Here is a 24,236-nt window from a genome sequence, read left to right as displayed (position 1 = left end):
ACCTAACTTTGCGGCAATTTGATACAAAGATTTTTTTTTTTTTTTTTTCTTCTTTCAGGTTAAAAGGTACTTAGCAATCATTCGAAGGATTTTCAAATGGTGTCTTGTGGCACTTCTGCCATTCTGAAGAACTCAATTAGCACTCAATATTTTGTGTACGAATTCCTGTGATGTGGAAATTGGAACACTTACACTTACTCAGCATCATATGATACTCTTGTAAGAAACTAACAGACTAAAAGGCTTAATTGTTTGATACATTTTAGGTTTATTAAAACCCAGCATAGAAATACAGACTCTGAATAAAGAACTCATTCTTGATACTGTGGCTTGTAAGCATACTTAAAAGTTGTTATATCATATGGTTGCAATGATGATAACAAGCTAAATATATTTTCCCCCAAGCTTTAATTCACGTACACTAAGTAGCATGCTTAATCAGCTAAATTTGATTTTTATTTGCTTAATATCATGCCTTTTCTGTTCAGTTTACATTTAACATCATGTTCAAACAGCTAATTTGTATTTATATAGGCTTAAATATTTTATTCCCTCCCCCCCACACATAAGAATAAATTAAACTTAAATATGCTTAATGTCATGCTATTTTGCTACCTATTGTAACTTCTTGTGTAGTTTGTTGAATTTAATTACTTCTGTACTTTAAAAGAAGACTCAATTAATGAGTATAACTCAAGAATTCAAAACTTTTATTATTACATTTTTAAACAGTTCACATGACATTCAGCTAGCACAGTAACACGTGCATCAATGCTAAGTTAAAGTTATTTTTTTTAGTTACAGTTGTAGTTAATTTAAATATACATCGCATCCCTTCCTCCAGTTTATAAACAATAATAAAAATACCAAATAATATCAATACAAGTATATTTACAATATGACATACAATAACAAAAAAAAAAGTTACATAAAAATGATATATGCAATACGTTACATTATTTTATTCCATGATAAAGTCTCTATATCTTGAAGGTTGTCTAATCAACCGTCCACTTCTTGTTATTGTACTATTGGATAGATTATTCTGTTGATTTCCTATATTAACAGGCACAGAAACATTCTCAGGGCTTCCATTTGAATTTTCCTCTTTATCTAATACTATATCATCATAATCATTATTGACTTTGTAAGGTGATTTTGAAAATTTTATGTGGCGTCTGTTTCTTCGCAATATTTCCCCATTTGAATTTCTTACAATATAGGATCTAGGAGCTTTATGTTTTGAAATTATTTCACCTTTATCCCATTGCCCAGTTCTAAAGTTGAACAAGGTTATACTATCTCCAGGTTTTAACTCAGGTAGTTTCTGTGCGGTTCTATCATAATAATACTTTTGCCTAGCTTGAAGTGCACGAAATTTAGAATAAGGTTTGTTTATCTTAGTATTTAACAATTTATTACTGATAGGTAATTTTGTCCTTAATCTTCTATTAAGTAACAGTTGTGCAGGAGACAAATTTATTCCACTAATTGGAGTATTTCGATATTCCATTAAGCCTACACTTATATCTTGCACTTTCCTCATGATATTTTTCACTATTCCTACAGCTTTTTCAGCCAACCCATTACTTTGAGGATATCTGGGGCTACTAAATTTAAGTTCGAAATCCCAATCTTCAGCAAATTTCTTAAATAAGTAGCTATTACAGGGATTATTGTCGCAAACGACTTCATTTGCAATACCATACCTGGCAAAAATGCACTTTAACTTTATCATAATTTCATTTGCTGTCTTATCTTTTATGCTAAAAACCTCAATCCATTTAGAGTAATAATCGATAACTACTAAGTAATTTTGATTACCATATTGCAAGATATCAAGGGCAATTTTTTCGAATGGTTTAGTTGGAATTTCATGTTGCATTAGAGGTTCTTTTTGATTTCTATTTCTGAATTTTTCACATATTTCACATTTGGAAACAAGATGCTCAATGTCATTTGTCATACCTGGCCAGTAAAAAATTTCACGGGCTCTACTTTTACATTTCTCAATTCCAAAGTGCGCTTCATGAATTAATTGCAACATATCTTTTCTCAAACCATAAGGTACAACTAATTTTTCATTAATAAATAACAAGTCGTCATTAACATAAAGATCTTTTTAACTTTAAAGTATGTTTTTACACTACTATCTACTTTTTTGTAACATTTAGGCCAACCCTCTTTAATATATTTCATAACTATTTGCAAATCTGGATCTGATTCAGTTTCTTTCCTAAATTGCACCACTCTTCTGTCACTCATAGGCAAATATTTTGAAATAATGTGAACAACATTTAGAATTTCAGGATCATCACTAATAGTTTCATTCACAGGATATGCTCGTGACAAAGTGTCAGCAAAAAGCATTTGATTACCTGGAACATAATTTATCTCAAAATCATATTTTAGTAACTTTAAGATCATCCTTTGCATTCTAGACGAAATTTTATGCAATGGTTTCTTAACAATTGCCATTAACAGTTTATAATCACTTTGTACTGTGACTTTCCGTCCATAAACAAAATTGTGGTACTTTTCAAAAGAAAATACTATGGCCAATAGCTCTTTTTCGATCTGTGCATAGTTTTTTTCACTGTTAGTCAAGCTGCGAGACACAAATGATACTTTAGATACATTAGGTATAAATTTTGACAGAAAATTTAACATTCCTAACAACCTCCTTACTTCAGTTTTTGATTTTGGTGTTGGCATATCAATAATTGCTTTAATATGACTAGGATCGGCTTTTACACCTGACTCAGAAATAATTTGGCCTACATATTTGACTTCCGGTACCCTATATTGTAATTTATCAGGATTAAATTTTATATTTAGAGACCTAGCTCTTTCAAGAACCTTAGAGAAAATTATATCATGAGTAACCTCATCAGATCCTGCAATTATGATATCATCAAAATAAACTTCCACACCCTCAATATCACCAAATAATTTTTGGTTTCTTTTCTGAAATATTTCTGGGGCGGAGGATATTCCAAATGGCATTTTATTAAATTTATATCTTCCATAAGGCGTATTAAATGTACATAGTTCAGAACTAGCTTCATCTAGTGGTACATGCCAAAATCCATCTACTTAAATCTACAACTGAAAATACTTTTTTACTTTCTAACCTACTAATTATATCATCTGGAGAATGAATTTGATAGTACTCCCTTTTAATTACTTTATTTAGATCTCTAGGATCCAAGCATAATCTCAGACTCCCATTAGGTTTTTCAACTATAACCAAACTTTGAACCCAATCAGTTGGTTTATTTACTTTCGATACTATCCCTTCTCTTTCAAGTTTATCTAAAGTATCTTTTAATTTAGGCTGTAAAGCCTGAGGAACACGTCTTGGGGGGTGTATTACTGGTATTGCATCATCTTTAAGGGTTATATGATATGGTTCATCAGGAAATTGCCCTGTGCCTATAAATACATCTTGATACTGAGCAATTAAATCATTTTTATTAATGATATTGCATTTTAAAGAATCAATCCTTTCAATTAGCTTTAATGCAGAACAAGCTGTTAACCCTAATATAGGCTTAGATCTTACATCAAGAACATAAAATTGTAGATACATTCTTAAGCCTTTCAGTTGAACAATTAATTATAAGAGTACCTTCTGGTTTTAACTTAAAATTACCATATGCAGTTAAGAACAAATCAGTTTCATTAAGTTTAGGCTTAAGTTTAACATTATTTAAAACATACAAAGGCAAAATATTTACTTCTGCACCAGTATCTAACTTAAAATCAACCTTGAAATACTCATTTATGGTTGATAATTATGGTGAATCATACTTAATGAACATCAAAATTTTCTTTTAAATAATAAATTTAATTACAGTATTAACTTTTAAATTACAATTCTTAATATCTATAATTCTAATTAACTGATAATTATGATTATCCACACCCTACAGAAAAGTCACAACAAAGTATTGAGGTAATGCAGGATGTTGCAAATAAATATTTATTGGTATTCTACAAATTAGCTGCATATGTGGACATATTACCTGTGTAAATAGAATCTACATATCATCTGACCCTGATGCTTGCTGATTAATATCCCTTCAGTGAAACTTAAGTATTTTAACATGACAGTGGACAGCATACTGTTGCTCAATTAAAATCTTCATGCATGGCACTTCTTATTATTATTTTAGGAATACAGTGTCAGGTTTGTGCACTTCTCTGACAGTCCTTGGAGCAGTCTCATGTTGACAACATTTGTAATTTCAAAAACAACAATGCAAAAAACCAAGAAGTATGTATATCTTGTATGGAAACAGAAGAATGTAAAAGATAGGCAGCACTGGATATATTATTAAAATAGATGTAAAGATAACCAAAAAAATTTCTTCCCAAAGTTACCAATAACTGACGAATGCTTTTCGGTGTCACTGAAGAGTCGATGACTTTTCGCTTGGAGTGTGGATAATCAGAATATAGCACATATTTTTATAATTCTGCAGCTATACATCTGATGCACTGTTCTGAGTATTGATTGCAGAGTTATTTCTTCAGAAAAGCTTGCACAATAAAATGTAGGATTGACAGTAAACAGTAAAGAAAATTCTAATTCTCAGAAAATGCGATAAAAGGGCAGTTCATAGGTTGCAACTATTTCTCTAGCACTGACATCGCTTTGTTTTATTGATCTCAGCAATTTGCACATTGTATGATACTCATCAGTGCCTTTACACATTTAATTTAATCATCTGTTATGTGTTACTACTTTGTCTAATTTCCACAGTATCTTTTCTAATCTATCCAAAAGTAATTTTCAGAAAGAAAATCTAGTGGATAATTTATAGGAATATATTCGTGGCATGAAAATAAACATAATGACCATGATCCATCCATTCAGGGAGATTTTAAATGTGTTTGTTTCCCAACAGGGTAATATCCATAACTCATTGTTAAAAAAGATTTACCTAACTTTGCGGCAATTTGATACAAAGATTTTTTTTTTTTTTTTTTCTTCTTTCAGGTTAAAAGGTACTTAGCAATCATTCGAAGGATTTTCAAATGGTGTCTTGTGGCACTTCTGCCATTCTGAAGAACTCAATTAGCACTCAATATTTTGTGTACGAATTCCTGTGATGTGGAAATTGGAACACTTACACTTACTCAGCATCATATGATACTCTTGTAAGAAACTAACAGACTAAAAGGCTTAATTGTTTGATACATTTTAGGTTTATTAAAACCCAGCATAGAAATACAGACTCTGAATAAAGAACTCATTCTTGATACTGTGGCTTGTAAGCATACTTAAAAGTTGTTATATCATATGGTTGCAATGATGATAACAAGCTAAATATATTTTCCCCCAAGCTTTAATTCACGTACACTAAGTAGCATGCTTAATCAGCTAAATTTGATTTTTATTTGCTTAATATCATGCCTTTTCTGTTCAGTTTACATTTAACATCATGTTCAAACAGCTAATTTGTATTTATATAGGCTTAAATATTTTATTCCCTCCCCCCCACACATAAGAATAAATTAAACTTAAATATGCTTAATGTCATGCTATTTTGCTACCTATTGTAACTTCTTGTGTAGTTTGTTGAATTTAATTACTTCTGTACTTTAAAAGAAGACTCAATTAATGAGTATAACTCAAGAATTCAAAACTTTTATTATTACATTTTTAAACAGTTCACATGACATTCAGCTAGCACAGTAACACGTGCATCAATGCTAAGTTAAAGTTATTTTTTTTAGTTACAGTTGTAGTTAATTTAAATATACATCGCATCCCTTCCTCCAGTTTATAAACAATAATAAAAATACCAAATAATATCAATACAAGTATATTTACAATATGACATACAATAACAAAAAAAAAAGTTACATAAAAATGATATATGCAATACGTTACATTATTTTATTCCATGATAAAGTCTCTATATCTTGAAGGTTGTCTAATCAACCGTCCACTTCTTGTTATTGTACTATTGGATAGATTATTCTGTTGATTTCCTATATTAACAGGCACAGAAACATTCTCAGGGCTTCCATTTGAATTTTCCTCTTTATCTAATACTATATCATCATAATCATTATTGACTTTGTAAGGTGATTTTGAAAATTTTATGTGGCGTCTGTTTCTTCGCAATATTTCCCCATTTGAATTTCTTACAATATAGGATCTAGGAGCTTTATGTTTTGAAATTATTTCACCTTTATCCCATTGCCCAGTTCTAAAGTTGAACAAGGTTATACTATCTCCAGGTTTTAACTCAGGTAGTTTCTGTGCGGTTCTATCATAATAATACTTTTGCCTAGCTTGAAGTGCACGAAATTTAGAATAAGGTTTGTTTATCTTAGTATTTAACAATTTATTACTGATAGGTAATTTTGTCCTTAATCTTCTATTAAGTAACAGTTGTGCAGGAGACAAATTTATTCCACTAATTGGAGTATTTCGATATTCCATTAAGCCTACACTTATATCTTGCACTTTCCTCATGATATTTTTCACTATTCCTACAGCTTTTTCAGCCAACCCATTACTTTGAGGATATCTGGGGCTACTAAATTTAAGTTCGAAATCCCAATCTTCAGCAAATTTCTTAAATAAGTAGCTATTACAGGGATTATTGTCGCAAACGACTTCATTTGCAATACCATACCTGGCAAAAATGCACTTTAACTTTATCATAATTTCATTTGCTGTCTTATCTTTTATGCTAAAAACCTCAATCCATTTAGAGTAATAATCGATAACTACTAAGTAATTTTGATTACCATATTGCAAGATATCAAGGGCAATTTTTTCGAATGGTTTAGTTGGAATTTCATGTTGCATTAGAGGTTCTTTTTGATTTCTATTTCTGAATTTTTCACATATTTCACATTTGGAAACAAGATGCTCAATGTCATTTGTCATACCTGGCCAGTAAAAAATTTCACGGGCTCTACTTTTACATTTCTCAATTCCAAAGTGCGCTTCATGAATTAATTGCAACATATCTTTTCTCAAACCATAAGGTACAACTAATTTTTCATTAATAAATAACAAGTCGTCATTAACATAAAGATCTTTTTAACTTTAAAGTATGTTTTTACACTACTATCTACTTTTTTGTAACATTTAGGCCAACCCTCTTTAATATATTTCATAACTATTTGCAAATCTGGATCTGATTCAGTTTCTTTCCTAAATTGCACCACTCTTCTGTCACTCATAGGCAAATATTTTGAAATAATGTGAACAACATTTAGAATTTCAGGATCATCACTAATAGTTTCATTCACAGGATATGCTCGTGACAAAGTGTCAGCAAAAAGCATTTGATTACCTGGAACATAATTTATCTCAAAATCATATTTTAGTAACTTTAAGATCATCCTTTGCATTCTAGACGAAATTTTATGCAATGGTTTCTTAACAATTGCCATTAACAGTTTATAATCACTTTGTACTGTGACTTTCCGTCCATAAACAAAATTGTGGTACTTTTCAAAAGAAAATACTATGGCCAATAGCTCTTTTTCGATCTGTGCATAGTTTTTTTCACTGTTAGTCAAGCTGCGAGACACAAATGATACTTTAGATACATTAGGTATAAATTTTGACAGAAAATTTAACATTCCTAACAACCTCCTTACTTCAGTTTTTGATTTTGGTGTTGGCATATCAATAATTGCTTTAATATGACTAGGATCGGCTTTTACACCTGACTCAGAAATAATTTGGCCTACATATTTGACTTCCGGTACCCTATATTGTAATTTATCAGGATTAAATTTTATATTTAGAGACCTAGCTCTTTCAAGAACCTTAGAGAAAATTATATCATGAGTAACCTCATCAGATCCTGCAATTATGATATCATCAAAATAAACTTCCACACCCTCAATATCACCAAATAATTTTTGGTTTCTTTTCTGAAATATTTCTGGGGCGGAGGATATTCCAAATGGCATTTTATTAAATTTATATCTTCCATAAGGCGTATTAAATGTACATAGTTCAGAACTAGCTTCATCTAGTGGTACATGCCAAAATCCATCTACTTAAATCTACAACTGAAAATACTTTTTTACTTTCTAACCTACTAATTATATCATCTGGAGAATGAATTTGATAGTACTCCCTTTTAATTACTTTATTTAGATCTCTAGGATCCAAGCATAATCTCAGACTCCCATTAGGTTTTTCAACTATAACCAAACTTTGAACCCAATCAGTTGGTTTATTTACTTTCGATACTATCCCTTCTCTTTCAAGTTTATCTAAAGTATCTTTTAATTTAGGCTGTAAAGCCTGAGGAACACGTCTTGGGGGGTGTATTACTGGTATTGCATCATCTTTAAGGGTTATATGATATGGTTCATCAGGAAATTGCCCTGTGCCTATAAATACATCTTGATACTGAGCAATTAAATCATTTTTATTAATGATATTGCATTTTAAAGAATCAATCCTTTCAATTAGCTTTAATGCAGAACAAGCTGTTAACCCTAATATAGGCTTAGATCTTACATCAAGAACATAAAATTGTAGATACATTCTTAAGCCTTTCAGTTGAACAATTAATTATAAGAGTACCTTCTGGTTTTAACTTAAAATTACCATATGCAGTTAAGAACAAATCAGTTTCATTAAGTTTAGGCTTAAGTTTAACATTATTTAAAACATACAAAGGCAAAATATTTACTTCTGCACCAGTATCTAACTTAAAATCAACCTTGAAATACTCATTTATGGTTGATAATTATGGTGAATCATACTTAATGAACATCAAAATTTTCTTTTAAATAATAAATTTAATTACAGTATTAACTTTTAAATTACAATTCTTAATATCTATAATTCTAATTAACTGATAATTATGATTATCCACACCCTACAGAAAAGTCACAACAAAGTATTGAGGTAATGCAGGATGTTGCAAATAAATATTTATTGGTATTCTACAAATTAGCTGCATATGTGGACATATTACCTGTGTAAATAGAATCTACATATCATCTGACCCTGATGCTTGCTGATTAATATCCCTTCAGTGAAACTTAAGTATTTTAACATGACAGTGGACAGCATACTGTTGCTCAATTAAAATCTTCATGCATGGCACTTCTTATTATTATTTTAGGAATACAGTGTCAGGTTTGTGCACTTCTCTGACAGTCCTTGGAGCAGTCTCATGTTGACAACATTTGTAATTTCAAAAACAACAATGCAAAAAACCAAGAAGTATGTATATCTTGTATGGAAACAGAAGAATGTAAAAGATAGGCAGCACTGGATATATTATTAAAATAGATGTAAAGATAACCAAAAAAATTTCTTCCCAAAGTTACCAATAACTGACGAATGCTTTTCGGTGTCACTGAAGAGTCGATGACTTTTCGCTTGGAGTGTGGATAATCAGAATATAGCACATATTTTTATAATTCTGCAGCTATACATCTGATGCACTGTTCTGAGTATTGATTGCAGAGTTATTTCTTCAGAAAAGCTTGCACAATAAAATGTAGGATTGACAGTAAACAGTAAAGAAAATTCTAATTCTCAGAAAATGCGATAAAAGGGCAGTTCATAGGTTGCAACTATTTCTCTAGCACTGACATCGCTTTGTTTTATTGATCTCAGCAATTTGCACATTGTATGATACTCATCAGTGCCTTTACACATTTAATTTAATCATCTGTTATGTGTTACTACTTTGTCTAATTTCCACAGTATCTTTTCTAATCTATCCAAAAGTAATTTTCAGAAAGAAAATCTAGTGGATAATTTATAGGAATATATTCGTGGCATGAAAATAAACATAATGACCATGATCCATCCATTCAGGGAGATTTTAAATGTGTTTGTTTCCCAACAGGGTAATATCCATAACTCATTGTTAAAAAAGATTTACCTAACTTTGCGGCAATTTGATACAAAGATTTTTTTTTTTTTTTTTTCTTCTTTCAGGTTAAAAGGTACTTAGCAATCATTCGAAGGATTTTCAAATGGTGTCTTGTGGCACTTCTGCCATTCTGAAGAACTCAATTAGCACTCAATATTTTGTGTACGAATTCCTGTGATGTGGAAATTGGAACACTTACACTTACTCAGCATCATATGATACTCTTGTAAGAAACTAACAGACTAAAAGGCTTAATTGTTTGATACATTTTAGGTTTATTAAAACCCAGCATAGAAATACAGACTCTGAATAAAGAACTCATTCTTGATACTGTGGCTTGTAAGCATACTTAAAAGTTGTTATATCATATGGTTGCAATGATGATAACAAGCTAAATATATTTTCCCCCAAGCTTTAATTCACGTACACTAAGTAGCATGCTTAATCAGCTAAATTTGATTTTTATTTGCTTAATATCATGCCTTTTCTGTTCAGTTTACATTTAACATCATGTTCAAACAGCTAATTTGTATTTATATAGGCTTAAATATTTTATTCCCTCCCCCCCACACATAAGAATAAATTAAACTTAAATATGCTTAATGTCATGCTATTTTGCTACCTATTGTAACTTCTTGTGTAGTTTGTTGAATTTAATTACTTCTGTACTTTAAAAGAAGACTCAATTAATGAGTATAACTCAAGAATTCAAAACTTTTATTATTACATTTTTAAACAGTTCACATGACATTCAGCTAGCACAGTAACACGTGCATCAATGCTAAGTTAAAGTTATTTTTTTTAGTTACAGTTGTAGTTAATTTAAATATACATCGCATCCCTTCCTCCAGTTTATAAACAATAATAAAAATACCAAATAATATCAATACAAGTATATTTACAATATGACATACAATAACAAAAAAAAAAGTTACATAAAAATGATATATGCAATACGTTACATTATTTTATTCCATGATAAAGTCTCTATATCTTGAAGGTTGTCTAATCAACCGTCCACTTCTTGTTATTGTACTATTGGATAGATTATTCTGTTGATTTCCTATATTAACAGGCACAGAAACATTCTCAGGGCTTCCATTTGAATTTTCCTCTTTATCTAATACTATATCATCATAATCATTATTGACTTTGTAAGGTGATTTTGAAAATTTTATGTGGCGTCTGTTTCTTCGCAATATTTCCCCATTTGAATTTCTTACAATATAGGATCTAGGAGCTTTATGTTTTGAAATTATTTCACCTTTATCCCATTGCCCAGTTCTAAAGTTGAACAAGGTTATACTATCTCCAGGTTTTAACTCAGGTAGTTTCTGTGCGGTTCTATCATAATAATACTTTTGCCTAGCTTGAAGTGCACGAAATTTAGAATAAGGTTTGTTTATCTTAGTATTTAACAATTTATTACTGATAGGTAATTTTGTCCTTAATCTTCTATTAAGTAACAGTTGTGCAGGAGACAAATTTATTCCACTAATTGGAGTATTTCGATATTCCATTAAGCCTACACTTATATCTTGCACTTTCCTCATGATATTTTTCACTATTCCTACAGCTTTTTCAGCCAACCCATTACTTTGAGGATATCTGGGGCTACTAAATTTAAGTTCGAAATCCCAATCTTCAGCAAATTTCTTAAATAAGTAGCTATTACAGGGATTATTGTCGCAAACGACTTCATTTGCAATACCATACCTGGCAAAAATGCACTTTAACTTTATCATAATTTCATTTGCTGTCTTATCTTTTATGCTAAAAACCTCAATCCATTTAGAGTAATAATCGATAACTACTAAGTAATTTTGATTACCATATTGCAAGATATCAAGGGCAATTTTTTCGAATGGTTTAGTTGGAATTTCATGTTGCATTAGAGGTTCTTTTTGATTTCTATTTCTGAATTTTTCACATATTTCACATTTGGAAACAAGATGCTCAATGTCATTTGTCATACCTGGCCAGTAAAAAATTTCACGGGCTCTACTTTTACATTTCTCAATTCCAAAGTGCGCTTCATGAATTAATTGCAACATATCTTTTCTCAAACCATAAGGTACAACTAATTTTTCATTAATAAATAACAAGTCGTCATTAACATAAAGATCTTTTTAACTTTAAAGTATGTTTTTACACTACTATCTACTTTTTTGTAACATTTAGGCCAACCCTCTTTAATATATTTCATAACTATTTGCAAATCTGGATCTGATTCAGTTTCTTTCCTAAATTGCACCACTCTTCTGTCACTCATAGGCAAATATTTTGAAATAATGTGAACAACATTTAGAATTTCAGGATCATCACTAATAGTTTCATTCACAGGATATGCTCGTGACAAAGTGTCAGCAAAAAGCATTTGATTACCTGGAACATAATTTATCTCAAAATCATATTTTAGTAACTTTAAGATCATCCTTTGCATTCTAGACGAAATTTTATGCAATGGTTTCTTAACAATTGCCATTAACAGTTTATAATCACTTTGTACTGTGACTTTCCGTCCATAAACAAAATTGTGGTACTTTTCAAAAGAAAATACTATGGCCAATAGCTCTTTTTCGATCTGTGCATAGTTTTTTTCACTGTTAGTCAAGCTGCGAGACACAAATGATACTTTAGATACATTAGGTATAAATTTTGACAGAAAATTTAACATTCCTAACAACCTCCTTACTTCAGTTTTTGATTTTGGTGTTGGCATATCAATAATTGCTTTAATATGACTAGGATCGGCTTTTACACCTGACTCAGAAATAATTTGGCCTACATATTTGACTTCCGGTACCCTATATTGTAATTTATCAGGATTAAATTTTATATTTAGAGACCTAGCTCTTTCAAGAACCTTAGAGAAAATTATATCATGAGTAACCTCATCAGATCCTGCAATTATGATATCATCAAAATAAACTTCCACACCCTCAATATCACCAAATAATTTTTGGTTTCTTTTCTGAAATATTTCTGGGGCGGAGGATATTCCAAATGGCATTTTATTAAATTTATATCTTCCATAAGGCGTATTAAATGTACATAGTTCAGAACTAGCTTCATCTAGTGGTACATGCCAAAATCCATCTACTTAAATCTACAACTGAAAATACTTTTTTACTTTCTAACCTACTAATTATATCATCTGGAGAATGAATTTGATAGTACTCCCTTTTAATTACTTTATTTAGATCTCTAGGATCCAAGCATAATCTCAGACTCCCATTAGGTTTTTCAACTATAACCAAACTTTGAACCCAATCAGTTGGTTTATTTACTTTCGATACTATCCCTTCTCTTTCAAGTTTATCTAAAGTATCTTTTAATTTAGGCTGTAAAGCCTGAGGAACACGTCTTGGGGGGTGTATTACTGGTATTGCATCATCTTTAAGGGTTATATGATATGGTTCATCAGGAAATTGCCCTGTGCCTATAAATACATCTTGATACTGAGCAATTAAATCATTTTTATTAATGATATTGCATTTTAAAGAATCAATCCTTTCAATTAGCTTTAATGCAGAACAAGCTGTTAACCCTAATATAGGCTTAGATCTTACATCAAGAACATAAAATTGTAGATACATTCTTAAGCCTTTCAGTTGAACAATTAATTATAAGAGTACCTTCTGGTTTTAACTTAAAATTACCATATGCAGTTAAGAACAAATCAGTTTCATTAAGTTTAGGCTTAAGTTTAACATTATTTAAAACATACAAAGGCAAAATATTTACTTCTGCACCAGTATCTAACTTAAAATCAACCTTGAAATACTCATTTATGGTTGATAATTATGGTGAATCATACTTAATGAACATCAAAATTTTCTTTTAAATAATAAATTTAATTACAGTATTAACTTTTAAATTACAATTCTTAATATCTATAATTCTAATTAACTGATAATTATGATTATCCACACCCTACAGAAAAGTCACAACAAAGTATTGAGGTAATGCAGGATGTTGCAAATAAATATTTATTGGTATTCTACAAATTAGCTGCATATGTGGACATATTACCTGTGTAAATAGAATCTACATATCATCTGACCCTGATGCTTGCTGATTAATATCCCTTCAGTGAAACTTAAGTATTTTAACATGACAGTGGACAGCATACTGTTGCTCAATTAAAATCTTCATGCATGGCACTTCTTATTATTATTTTAGGAATACAGTGTCAGGTTTGTGCACTTCTCTGACAGTCCTTGGAGCAGTCTCATGTTGACAACATTTGTAATTTCAAAAACAACAATGCAAAAAACCAAGAAGTATGTATATCTTGTATGGAAACAGAAGAATGTAAAAGATAGGCAGCACTGGATATATTATTAAAATAGATGTAAAGATAACCAAAAAAATTTCTTCCCAAAGTTACCAATAACTGACGAATGCTTTTCGGTGTCACTGAAGAGTCGATGACTTTTCGCTTGGAGTGTGGATAATCAGAATATAGCACATATTTTTATAATTCTGCAGCTATACATCTGATGCACTGTTCTGAGTATTGATTGCAGAGTTATTTCTTCAGAAAAGCTTGCACAATAAAATGTAGGATTGACAGTAAACAGTAAAGAAAATTCTAATTCTCAGAAAATGCGATAAAAGGGCAGTTCATAGGTTGCAACTATTTCTCTAGCACTGACATCGCTTTGTTTTATTGATCTCAGCAATTTGCACATTGTATGATACTCATCAGTGCCTTTACACATTTAATTTAATCATCTGTTATGTGTTACTACTTTGTCTAATTTCCACAGTATCTTTTCTAATCTATCCAAAAGTAATTTTCAGAAAGAAAATCTAGTGGATAATTTATAGGAATATATTCGTGGCATGAAAATAAACATAATGACCATGATCCATTCAGGGAGATTTTAAATGTGTTTGTTTCCCAACAGGGTAATATCCATAACTCATTGTTAAAAAAGATTTACCTAACTTTGCGGCAATTTGATACAAAGATTTTTTTTTTTTTTTTTTCTTCTTTCAGGTTAAAAGGTACTTAGCAATCATTCGAAGGATTTTCAAATGGTGTCTTGTGGCACTTCTGCCATTCTGAAGAACTCAATTAGCACTCAATATTTTGTGTACGAATTCCTGTGATGTGGAAATTGGAACACTTACACTTACTCAGCATCATATGATACTCTTGTAAGAAACTAACAGACTAAAAGGCTTAATTGTTTGATACATTTTAGGTTTATTAAAACCCAGCATAGAAATACAGACTCTGAATAAAGAACTCATTCTTGATACTGTGGCTTGTAAGCATACTTAAAAGTTGTTATATCATATGGTTGCAATGATGATAACAAGCTAAATATATTTTCCCCCAAGCTTTAATTCACGTACACTAAGTAGCATGCTTAATCAGCTAAATTTGATTTTTATTTGCTTAATATCATGCCTTTTCTGTTCAGTTTACATTTAACATCATGTTCAAACAGCTAATTTGTATTTATATAGGCTTAAATATTTTATTCCCTCCCCCCCCCACACATAAGAATAAATTAAACTTAAATATGCTTAATGTCATGCTATTTTGCTAACTATCACGTTTAAGAGCATATGCTTGACTTATGCATGCTTAATATCGTGTATTTTTTGCTAAATTGTGTTGTCAAGATTGATCAGTAAAAAAAGCAACATCACCAATAGGTTCTCTGCAATAGTTAACAAAAGAAAAATTATCTTCACTTTAATGATGTTCACAGAGATTAATGCTAATTTTCAATGCTGTCTAATGTCTTTTAGATTTGATTAACAAAAATATCAGTTAAAATGAATTAAGTGGGAGTAAAAATAACTGGTTCAACATTATATTTATGCTTCATATATTAAATGTTAACAAAAAGTTAATTATCATGCTATTCACAAAACTCATCCCATAATCCATATTTCACATATATGTTAATTATCATTTGGTTTTGGTCTCAATAACTTTTCCAGATAAAATAAGGGAACAATACATCTCAAAACCTGAAAATTTTATATTAAGATAACATTAAACTTGAATTTAATTATATATTTTGATGATTTCAATGTTTTTCTACCTATGTCACTGTTTAGAGTGTAATTTACCAGAAAGCATTTCATGTTATAATTTTTTTAAATGAAGATTTATTAAATAAAATAAACAAAAATACTTAGAACAGTTTTGGATAAATATGTAATACATATGTATTTTTTACCTGTATTAAAATTTTTTCAATGATTCATTCTTCTAAATGTCTTCATATATACTTTATATACATCGGTTGCTCTGCTTGGCATGTCCAACATTTCAGATCCGATATTTCTTTTGCAATGCAAGATGAGGAAAACCTGTATTTACTTCCAATGTAACATCAGGCAACCGTTTTGTGAACATTCTGCACTCCAGCATGGATTTGCTACTGTAGCTAGGTAATTATGGTCTTCAGGATATTTTCACCATAGATAAAAGTGCCTAATACACTATTTCATTACATGCACAATCCATTACACTTAAATCAATAAACAGATAGCTGTGATAAGTATCTGCATTACATTTAGAAAGCAAATTTAACACAACCATCACACTTAAATCAATAAACAGAAAGCTGTGATAGGTATTTGCATTAAACTGAGAAAGCAAATTTAACACAAAGTATACATAGGTTAATGTACACGTATTTCTGAAACATTCAGCCATGCTTCAGGATTTCATTATAGAATCATTTTAAAGCGGTAACAAGCATATGATCACCATAATGCATTTTACTAGGTGACAAATATAAAGACTGAAAACTTACGAGTAAACAAAAATGTACTGAAATCTATAAGGAAACAGCTGTTATAAAGGAAAAAGAAAACTTATATTCTCAAGAAGCTCTAGTTTTACTTGGAATAGTAAATCTTCTTCAAATCAGTAATTCCTTAAAATGACCGGATTTATTTTGTGTATACAAAGTTTTTTCTTTTGGGGAAACAAATAGATGCTTTATTATTTATACTGACCAAATTACAAGATACCTCCCTCACACAGGGTCAGTTGTCACCTTTATACCCTGTATAACACATGGAAATCTTAAATTCTGCCACTGAGAATTACTGAAATTTATATGAATTTTAACGACCCCAAATTATGTCCTAGGAGCTTGCATTGTAGAAATGAACCAAAACAGACTTCACACAATGAGGCTTCATTACATCATCGACAATTCCTTCCGGCACTAGTAATTAAAGACTGCTACCAATTAAACATCTCAAAACACACAAGACCTCTTCAGTATAGAATAGTTGGTTTGTATAAATTCTGCTATCCATACGAGTCATGACATTTCTCTCCTCTGTAGTTATATTTAAATCACTTTAGAATAAATAAATTTTTACATATATAAACAATTTCTACGATATACGAGTACGAATAAGCTTATTTAAATTACTCTTTCCTCTAAATCACTTGTTAGATAGGTGACACAGATGAGACTTAACCTTACAACAAAATGCTTTCTTACATACATCACACACACAAGGTTTTTCTCCTGTGTGAATGAGTATATGCTTGTTTAAACTATGCTTAAGTCTAAATGCCTTCTTACATACTTCACACACACAAGGTTTCTCGCCAGTGTGAATGAGCATATGGTTGTTTAATCTACACTTTTGACTAAATGACTTCTTACATACTTCACACATATAAGGTTTGTCTCCTGTGTGAATAAGCAAATGCTTATTTAAATTACTCTTTTCACGAAAGGACTTTTTACATACTTCACACACATAAGGTTTCTCTCCTGTGTGAATAAGCATATGCCTTTTTAAATGTTGCTTAACATTAAATGATTTCTTACATACTTCACACACATAAGGTTTCTGTCCTGTGTGAATGATCATATGGTTGTTTAAATTAGGCTTTTGATTAAATGACTTGTTACATACTTCACACTCATAAGGTTTCTCTCCTGTGTGAAGGAACATATGGCTTTTTAAACTACACTTTTGAATAAATGACTTGCTACATACTTCACACACATAAAATTTCTCTCCTGTGTGAATAAGGAGATGCATGTTTAAACTTGCCTTTTGATTAAATGACTTCTTACATAGTTCACACACATAAGGTTTCTCTCCTGTGTGAATGAGTATATGGTTGTTTAAATAGCACTTTTTTCTAAATGACTTCTTACATACTTCACACTCGTAAGGTCTGTCTCTTGTGTGAATAAGCAAATGCTTATTTAAATTACTCTTTTCACGAAAGGACTTCTTACATACTTCACACACATAAGGTTTCTCTCCTGTGTGAATTAGCATACAGTTGTTTAAACTACACTGTTCAGTAAACATTTTCTGCCTAAATCGCAGAATAGGCTGCATCAGTCGATGCTGTGTTTACTTCTCTTATGCTTGGACACGCCTTATTATGACGTAATATTGGTTACGCCTCTTCTTCAAAACAAGTTATAAGTATGCTATAGCTTCGTATTTAAAGAAAACTTATATTTTAACTGAGTTGAAATGGTAGGTTTATAATGTTCTGTGCGAGATTTTTTAAATTGTAAATCTAATTTTGTGTGTTGTGTGGTATTGTTAGCATTTAACGCAACGAATTATCTCTCACAAATGTATTATTAAGATACCAAACGATTGAAAACGATCATTAGCAAACGATTGAAAATATTGAATGCATGAATTAAAAATATAACCGTAACTTCTGAAAATACAGAAAAGAACAAGGAGGTTAGAATAGAAGGAGGGAAGGTTCAACTCAAACGGTGAAGCTTGGCAGCCATGTTACTGTTATCGCTGTGACTTGTGCAAGGAAGTCCGTAATTACAATATTTTTTCTTCTTTTCTTTTTGAAGCATGTCAGCTTGTGTTGTATATGAATGCACAAACAGATTTTCGAAAAAGGTTCCTGGGATTACTTTTCCCGCGTAAGTATTGATTTTCTTTTCTTTTTTTTTTTTTTTTTTTCTTTTTTTTTTTATGTAATTTGATAAGTTAGGTAAAAAAATATCACAATGTCATGTTGTTTTCTTTCCAGATGTGAAAAAAAGGGGTTAATAATAGTCAAAATATGTTAAATACATTTTAATGTTTCTGTTTATAGCTGGCACCTTTGTTCCTTACCATACAATGATGTATGCTAGAATTTAAACTATATAATTTGAACGTTTTAGGTAATTCGTTTGATAATTTTCATGAAAAGTAAGACACCAATTGTTACTATTTTTATGAATTGTAAAGGTTTTAAACAAAGTAATGCTTTTATGTATTAATTATTATTAATTTTTAAGTTTTGTGAACTGTTAGGAATATAATTTGTGCATTTGATCAAGATAAACTAACTTTTCTGTTGTTAAAAAAAAATTTTTTTTGCATAAATATACAAATTTGTGGACAGTATAGCGATAAAAGTAAGTAAAATATTTACACAACTGAACATGTGGAAAGATGTATCCAAAAATATAGGTATATTTCTGTAATTCAGCTTAATTCAAGGCAATATCTTTGAGATTCATAAATATGAAACGCGCATAAACTGAAATCACTGAATTCACATAAATCTGTTTTATTTTATTAATATTTATTTTCTTGATGTTATAAGGTTGTTGGTTGTGAAAAGAATCTATTTAAACTTTCATTTTAAAAAAAGCAACTTGTGATTATTTTTTTAGAAAATTATCTGCTATTAATTTTAGGTTAAAATTATTTTAAATGATTCTTTAATAAATTACAATATTGTGAATAAATCAGAAATACCACTTCTTAAAGGAAAAGTTGGAAAGTACACCCAACAGGCTGCTAATAAAACCTAAACAAATTCTTGAAATATGCAGAAACATTATTTTTAAAGCCTTTAATGTTATGCACATGCATTTAGATTTCGACCTATTTCTTAATGATTTTCTGTACGTAGTAAATTACGGATATCATCTTTATAACTTTAAAACAAAAAACTAATAATAGCGAAGCATTTCATTATAAATTTTACATATTTTTAGTGGAAAATACATGCACGGAACAGCTTAAAAACACGTATGTTTCACTGCCGTAATGCAATATTTTGAAGTTACAAACATGGACGCCGCTTGTTCGGTGAAGTTTCATTTTCCGATAGTGGAGGAAATTGCGAACCCTCCCTCCTTCTATTCTAACCTCCTTGGAAAAGAACTTGATCGGCGCTGCGATCACGAAAGCTGGAGGCAGTGTCTAAACACAGCTCCGAAATTTTTTAAATAAGTGTTTCAAAAATGTTTTCAACTCTCTAAAATAGTTAAATGCACCTTTCCTATGCAATATCTCATTCATCAAATTGAGAAAGGAAACTTCGCTTCTTCGAAACTTCAGGTGTTTTGTTAGCTGTTCACTATGAACACGAGAAATCCAAAAGAGGCCCTGACACGGAATATTCAGATAAGTAACATTCTGTTCGCTATAAAATATCTGTTTCTCTATCACTAGAGTGTCATTAAATTTCTTTATTTATTATTTTTCATAAGATTCTAGCATTATACAATAGTTGCTAATAGTAGCAGGTCATGTGGTTGTTTTCTTCGTAACTATTCCGTAGAGACGCCACATTCCTTATCAGTAGTCCGTTCGTATCAGCAACTCACACCCTTCGGAGGCCCCCCTTCTCGTGCTTAGGAATTTCTTGTGAGGGAAAAATGGGGATCTCTTGATCATCGATGAGTATAGATTGTGATTTTTGTAACAAAGATCCCCGACTTTTTTTTTTTCAGGTCTCAAACTTAAAATTACGAGCAAATAAAAATACAGTGACGGAATTTGTTAAACTTGTACTATAATAAATTACAACGGTTAAATTAATAAATTAATTTTATATTTAACTAATATTTAAGAAAAATAAACTGTATAATTTATTTTTGCTGAAATGCTCTCACACTGTGTATGATGGATTTATAATTTTGTCAATTACTGTTTTTCTGAAATATACATGAATTTTTTTGGGAACGGTAATATTTAATGTTACTTTAGTTAAAATAGTATGTACATCTTTGTGATGATATATGTCTTTTCTAGTTAGGTCTCAAGATAAGGGCATACACATTACCATGTAGGAATTCATTCCTTTTTTTTTTTTTTTAACTTAGCTAAAGTTTGCTTCTTAAAGACACTAATTTTTGCAGATGAACTCCTTAACTACACTCATGGACACAATCGTCTTTTAGGATATTTTCTACTTCTTTTCCTTTTCTTTCTATAGGCCCTTTTTTTTCTCCTCTATTATTTTTGGGCCATTTATTTTAAATTTTATTTTGTCCCATCTTTTCTTTCTGGCCTTTTGAACTCGTAAAAAATGTACGAAGTTCCTTTTTACTCTCCTCAAATACGAAATTGCCCCTCTTTCTATATACCTTTCCTTCGCACCTATGCTTGATTTTTCGCCCATCGGTGCAGAAAGACTTAGCGGGTGCAAAACAAGACATCTGTCTACTTTGTCTGTCTGTCTGATTATTCATGAGTGTGTTTAATTCGGTGCTTACTGCAGAATGGATGAGTATTTGAATCTGGATTTCTTTTATCAGTTGGAGCGAAGAGATAAAAAATGTGTTATTGAGTGGTGTATGGAAAAAGGTTTGATTGCAATATCGTATAAGTGCCCAATTTGTGGAACAAATATGAAACTAGTAGAGCGAAAAAACCGTATAGACGGTTTTGAGTGGATGTGCAGAGTTATTGGAGGCGAATGTAGGCATCGAATTTCAAGATCAGTTCGAAAGAACTCCTGGTTTGCGAAGAGTAAATTGAGCATGTGTGATGTTTTGCGAGTTACCTATATGTGGTTGGGTAAGTGCGGGAATGATTTTATACGAACGGAATTACGTATTGCTAAAAATACGGTGACAGATTGAAAAAGTTTTTGTAGAGAAGTATGCATGGAGTTATGTTTGAAGGAGAACGTTAAGTTGGGTGGGGAAGGTGTCATTGTCGAAATCGACGAAAGCAAGTTTGGCAAGCAAAAGTATCATAGAGGGAAAAGAGTCGAAGGAAAATGGGTTTTTGGTTTGGTTGAGAGAGGAACAGATAAATGCGTCTTTAAGAGTTGTTGAAAACAGAGGTGCCGAAACATTGCTAGAAATCATTAAAGAGAATGTTCTACCAGGATCGATTATTATATCCGATTGTTGGAAAGCATACGACTGTCTCGAGTTCGAAGGCTATGCGCACCTGAAAGTCAATCACAGCTTGAGTTTTAAAGATCCAGAAACAGGTGCGCATACCAATAGTATTGAAGGAACTTGGGCGGCAATCAAAAGAAGTTTCCGTGGCTCTAGTAAGGCAAAAGGACAGTTTGATTCCTATCTTGCGGAATATATTTGGAGAAGGAAGCACAAGAAATCCGACGCCAGCCAACTGATGCGTATACTTCTCAGTGAGATCACAGCCATATATTCTGCAAAAGGAGAGGACTGAAGGTAAGTTTCATTTATTATTATTGACTTAAGTAAAATATTGGGTGCTTTTCTTAATTTGGATGTTTGGTAGTTGCTTTATTCTGGCAGCTTTATTTTTCTTTTGTATCATTTTTCTGGACACATTTTTTGCAAACTTCTCTGATTTCTTTAAGTGAAAGCAAATTTCTGAGTATATGAGCAATAGAGAATTTATTTGATGTCTGATTTTTTTAAGTAAAATAGATCGATGTTCACATGGGGAAAGCCAATGTGGTGCGCAATGCCTTGTTTGTGCAATTCTGGGATGTTTTTTAAGTGAAAATAGGTTGATGTGCACATGGGCAAAGCCAATGTGGTGCGCAATGCCGAGTTTGTGCAATTCTGGGATGTTTTTTTAAGTGAAAATACGTTGATGTGCACATGGGCAAAGCCAATGTGGTGCGCAATGCCGACTTTGTGCAGTTCTGGGATGTTTTTTAAGTGAAAATAGATCGATGTGCACATGGGCAAAGCCAATGTGGTGCGCAATGCCGAGTTTGTGCGCGATGCCGAGTTTGTGCAATTCTGGGATTTTTTTTAAGTGAAAATAGGTCGATGTGCACATGAGCAAATCCAATGTGGTGCGCAATGCCGAGTTTGTGCAATTCTGGGATTTTTTTAAGTGAAAATAGATCGATGTGCACATGGGCAAAGCCAATGTGGTGCGCGATGCCGAGTTTGTGCAATTCTGGGATGTTTTTTTAAGTGAAAATAGATCGATGTGCACATGGGCAAATCCAATGTGGTGCGCAATGCCGAGTTTGTGCAACTCTGGGATGTTTTTTTAAGTGAAAATAGATCGATGTGCACATGGGAAAAGCCAATGTGGTGCGCAATGCCGAGTTTGTGCATTTCTGGGATGTTTTTTTAAGTGAAAATAGGTCGATGTGCACATTGGCAAATCGAATGTGGTGCGCAATGCCGAGTTTGTGCAACTCTGGGATGTTTTTTTAAGTGAAAATAGATCGATGTGCGGATGGGAAAAGCCAGTGTGGTGCGCGATGCCGAGTTTGTGCAATTCTGGGATGTTTTTTTAAGTGAAAATAGATCAATGTGCACATGGGCAAATCCAATGTGGTGCGCAATGCCGAGTTTGTGCAACTCTGGGATGTTTTTTTAAGTGAAAATAGATCGATGTGCACATGGGAAAAGCCAATGTGGTGCGCAATGCCGAGTTTGTGCATTTCTGGGATGTTTTTTTAAGTGAAAATAGGTCGATGTGCACATTGGCAAATCGAATGTGCTGCGCAATGCCGAGTTTGTGCAATTCTGGGATGTTTTTTTTTAATGAAAATAGATCGATGTGCACATGGGCAAAGCCAATGTGGTGCGCAGTGCCGAGTTTGAGCAATTCTCTGATTTTTCTTTAAGTGAAAATAGATAAATGAGCACAAGGACACCGAGTTTGTGGAATTCTTTAATGTTTTTCGAGCGAATACTGATCGTTGTGTAAAAGGGAAAACGAGGTTGTGCGTGATGTCGAGGAGTAATGTAACTTTATTTATGTGCAATTTTTAACATATCGTTTGTGTATTTTAATTTTGTATTGTTGTTTTAATTGTGAATTATATTTAAGACATTATTTTTCATTTAAATTGTATTTTTAATTTTTTGTTTTTTGATATGTTTATAACGCTTTCCGACTTATATATATGGATAGTCCGACGATCGACTCAACAGTAGCAAAACTATAAACTAACCCTTGAAGTAACGTTTACCTCATATTTTAATACGTAGTGTTTGGTATCGTAATTGCAAATAATATGTGTGTGTGTGCGTATGTGAAGCATTGCTTAGCGTTCCAAGTTTGTAGTATTTATTTTATTATATTATTTTCTTTCATTCTGAGAAATTAGATTTTTTTATTTATTAATGCGTAGAATTCTAGCATGCCTGCACAGAA

At 31.5% G+C, this 24,236-nt stretch overlaps 1 protein-coding gene across 1 annotated transcript in view; it reads right to left on the bottom strand.

Annotated features, from left to right (window-relative positions):
- LOC146994057 (uncharacterized) overlaps nucleotides 1–18,280 on the bottom strand; it is a 55,181-nt gene extending 36,901 nt beyond the window's left edge. Inside the window, exons 1-6 of the mRNA XM_085826299.1 lie at nucleotides 17,329–18,280; nucleotides 13,021–13,454; nucleotides 12,583–12,791; nucleotides 8,074–8,401; nucleotides 7,636–7,844; nucleotides 3,127–3,454 (exon numbers count right to left, since the gene is read on the bottom strand). Coding sequence (XP_085682425.1) covers nucleotides 3,127–3,454; nucleotides 7,636–7,844; nucleotides 8,074–8,401; nucleotides 12,583–12,791; nucleotides 13,021–13,454; nucleotides 17,329–18,245 — 2,425 coding nt within the window. The 5' untranslated portion in view covers nucleotides 18,246–18,280. The remainder of the gene's footprint in view (nucleotides 1–3,126; nucleotides 3,455–7,635; nucleotides 7,845–8,073; nucleotides 8,402–12,582; nucleotides 12,792–13,020; nucleotides 13,455–17,328) is intronic.
- Between the last annotated feature and the right edge of the window lie 5,956 nt (nucleotides 18,281–24,236).

This window comes from Stegodyphus dumicola, chromosome 11 (assembly GCF_044657685.1).
Source record: "Stegodyphus dumicola isolate Sdum_Otavi_A_Nest chromosome 11, ASM4465768v1".
In the NCBI taxonomy this organism is placed as follows: Eukaryota; Metazoa; Arthropoda; class Arachnida; order Araneae; family Eresidae; genus Stegodyphus; species Stegodyphus dumicola.
Note: the sequence above shows the minus strand (reverse complement) of the source record. Positions and strands in the feature narration are given on the sequence as shown.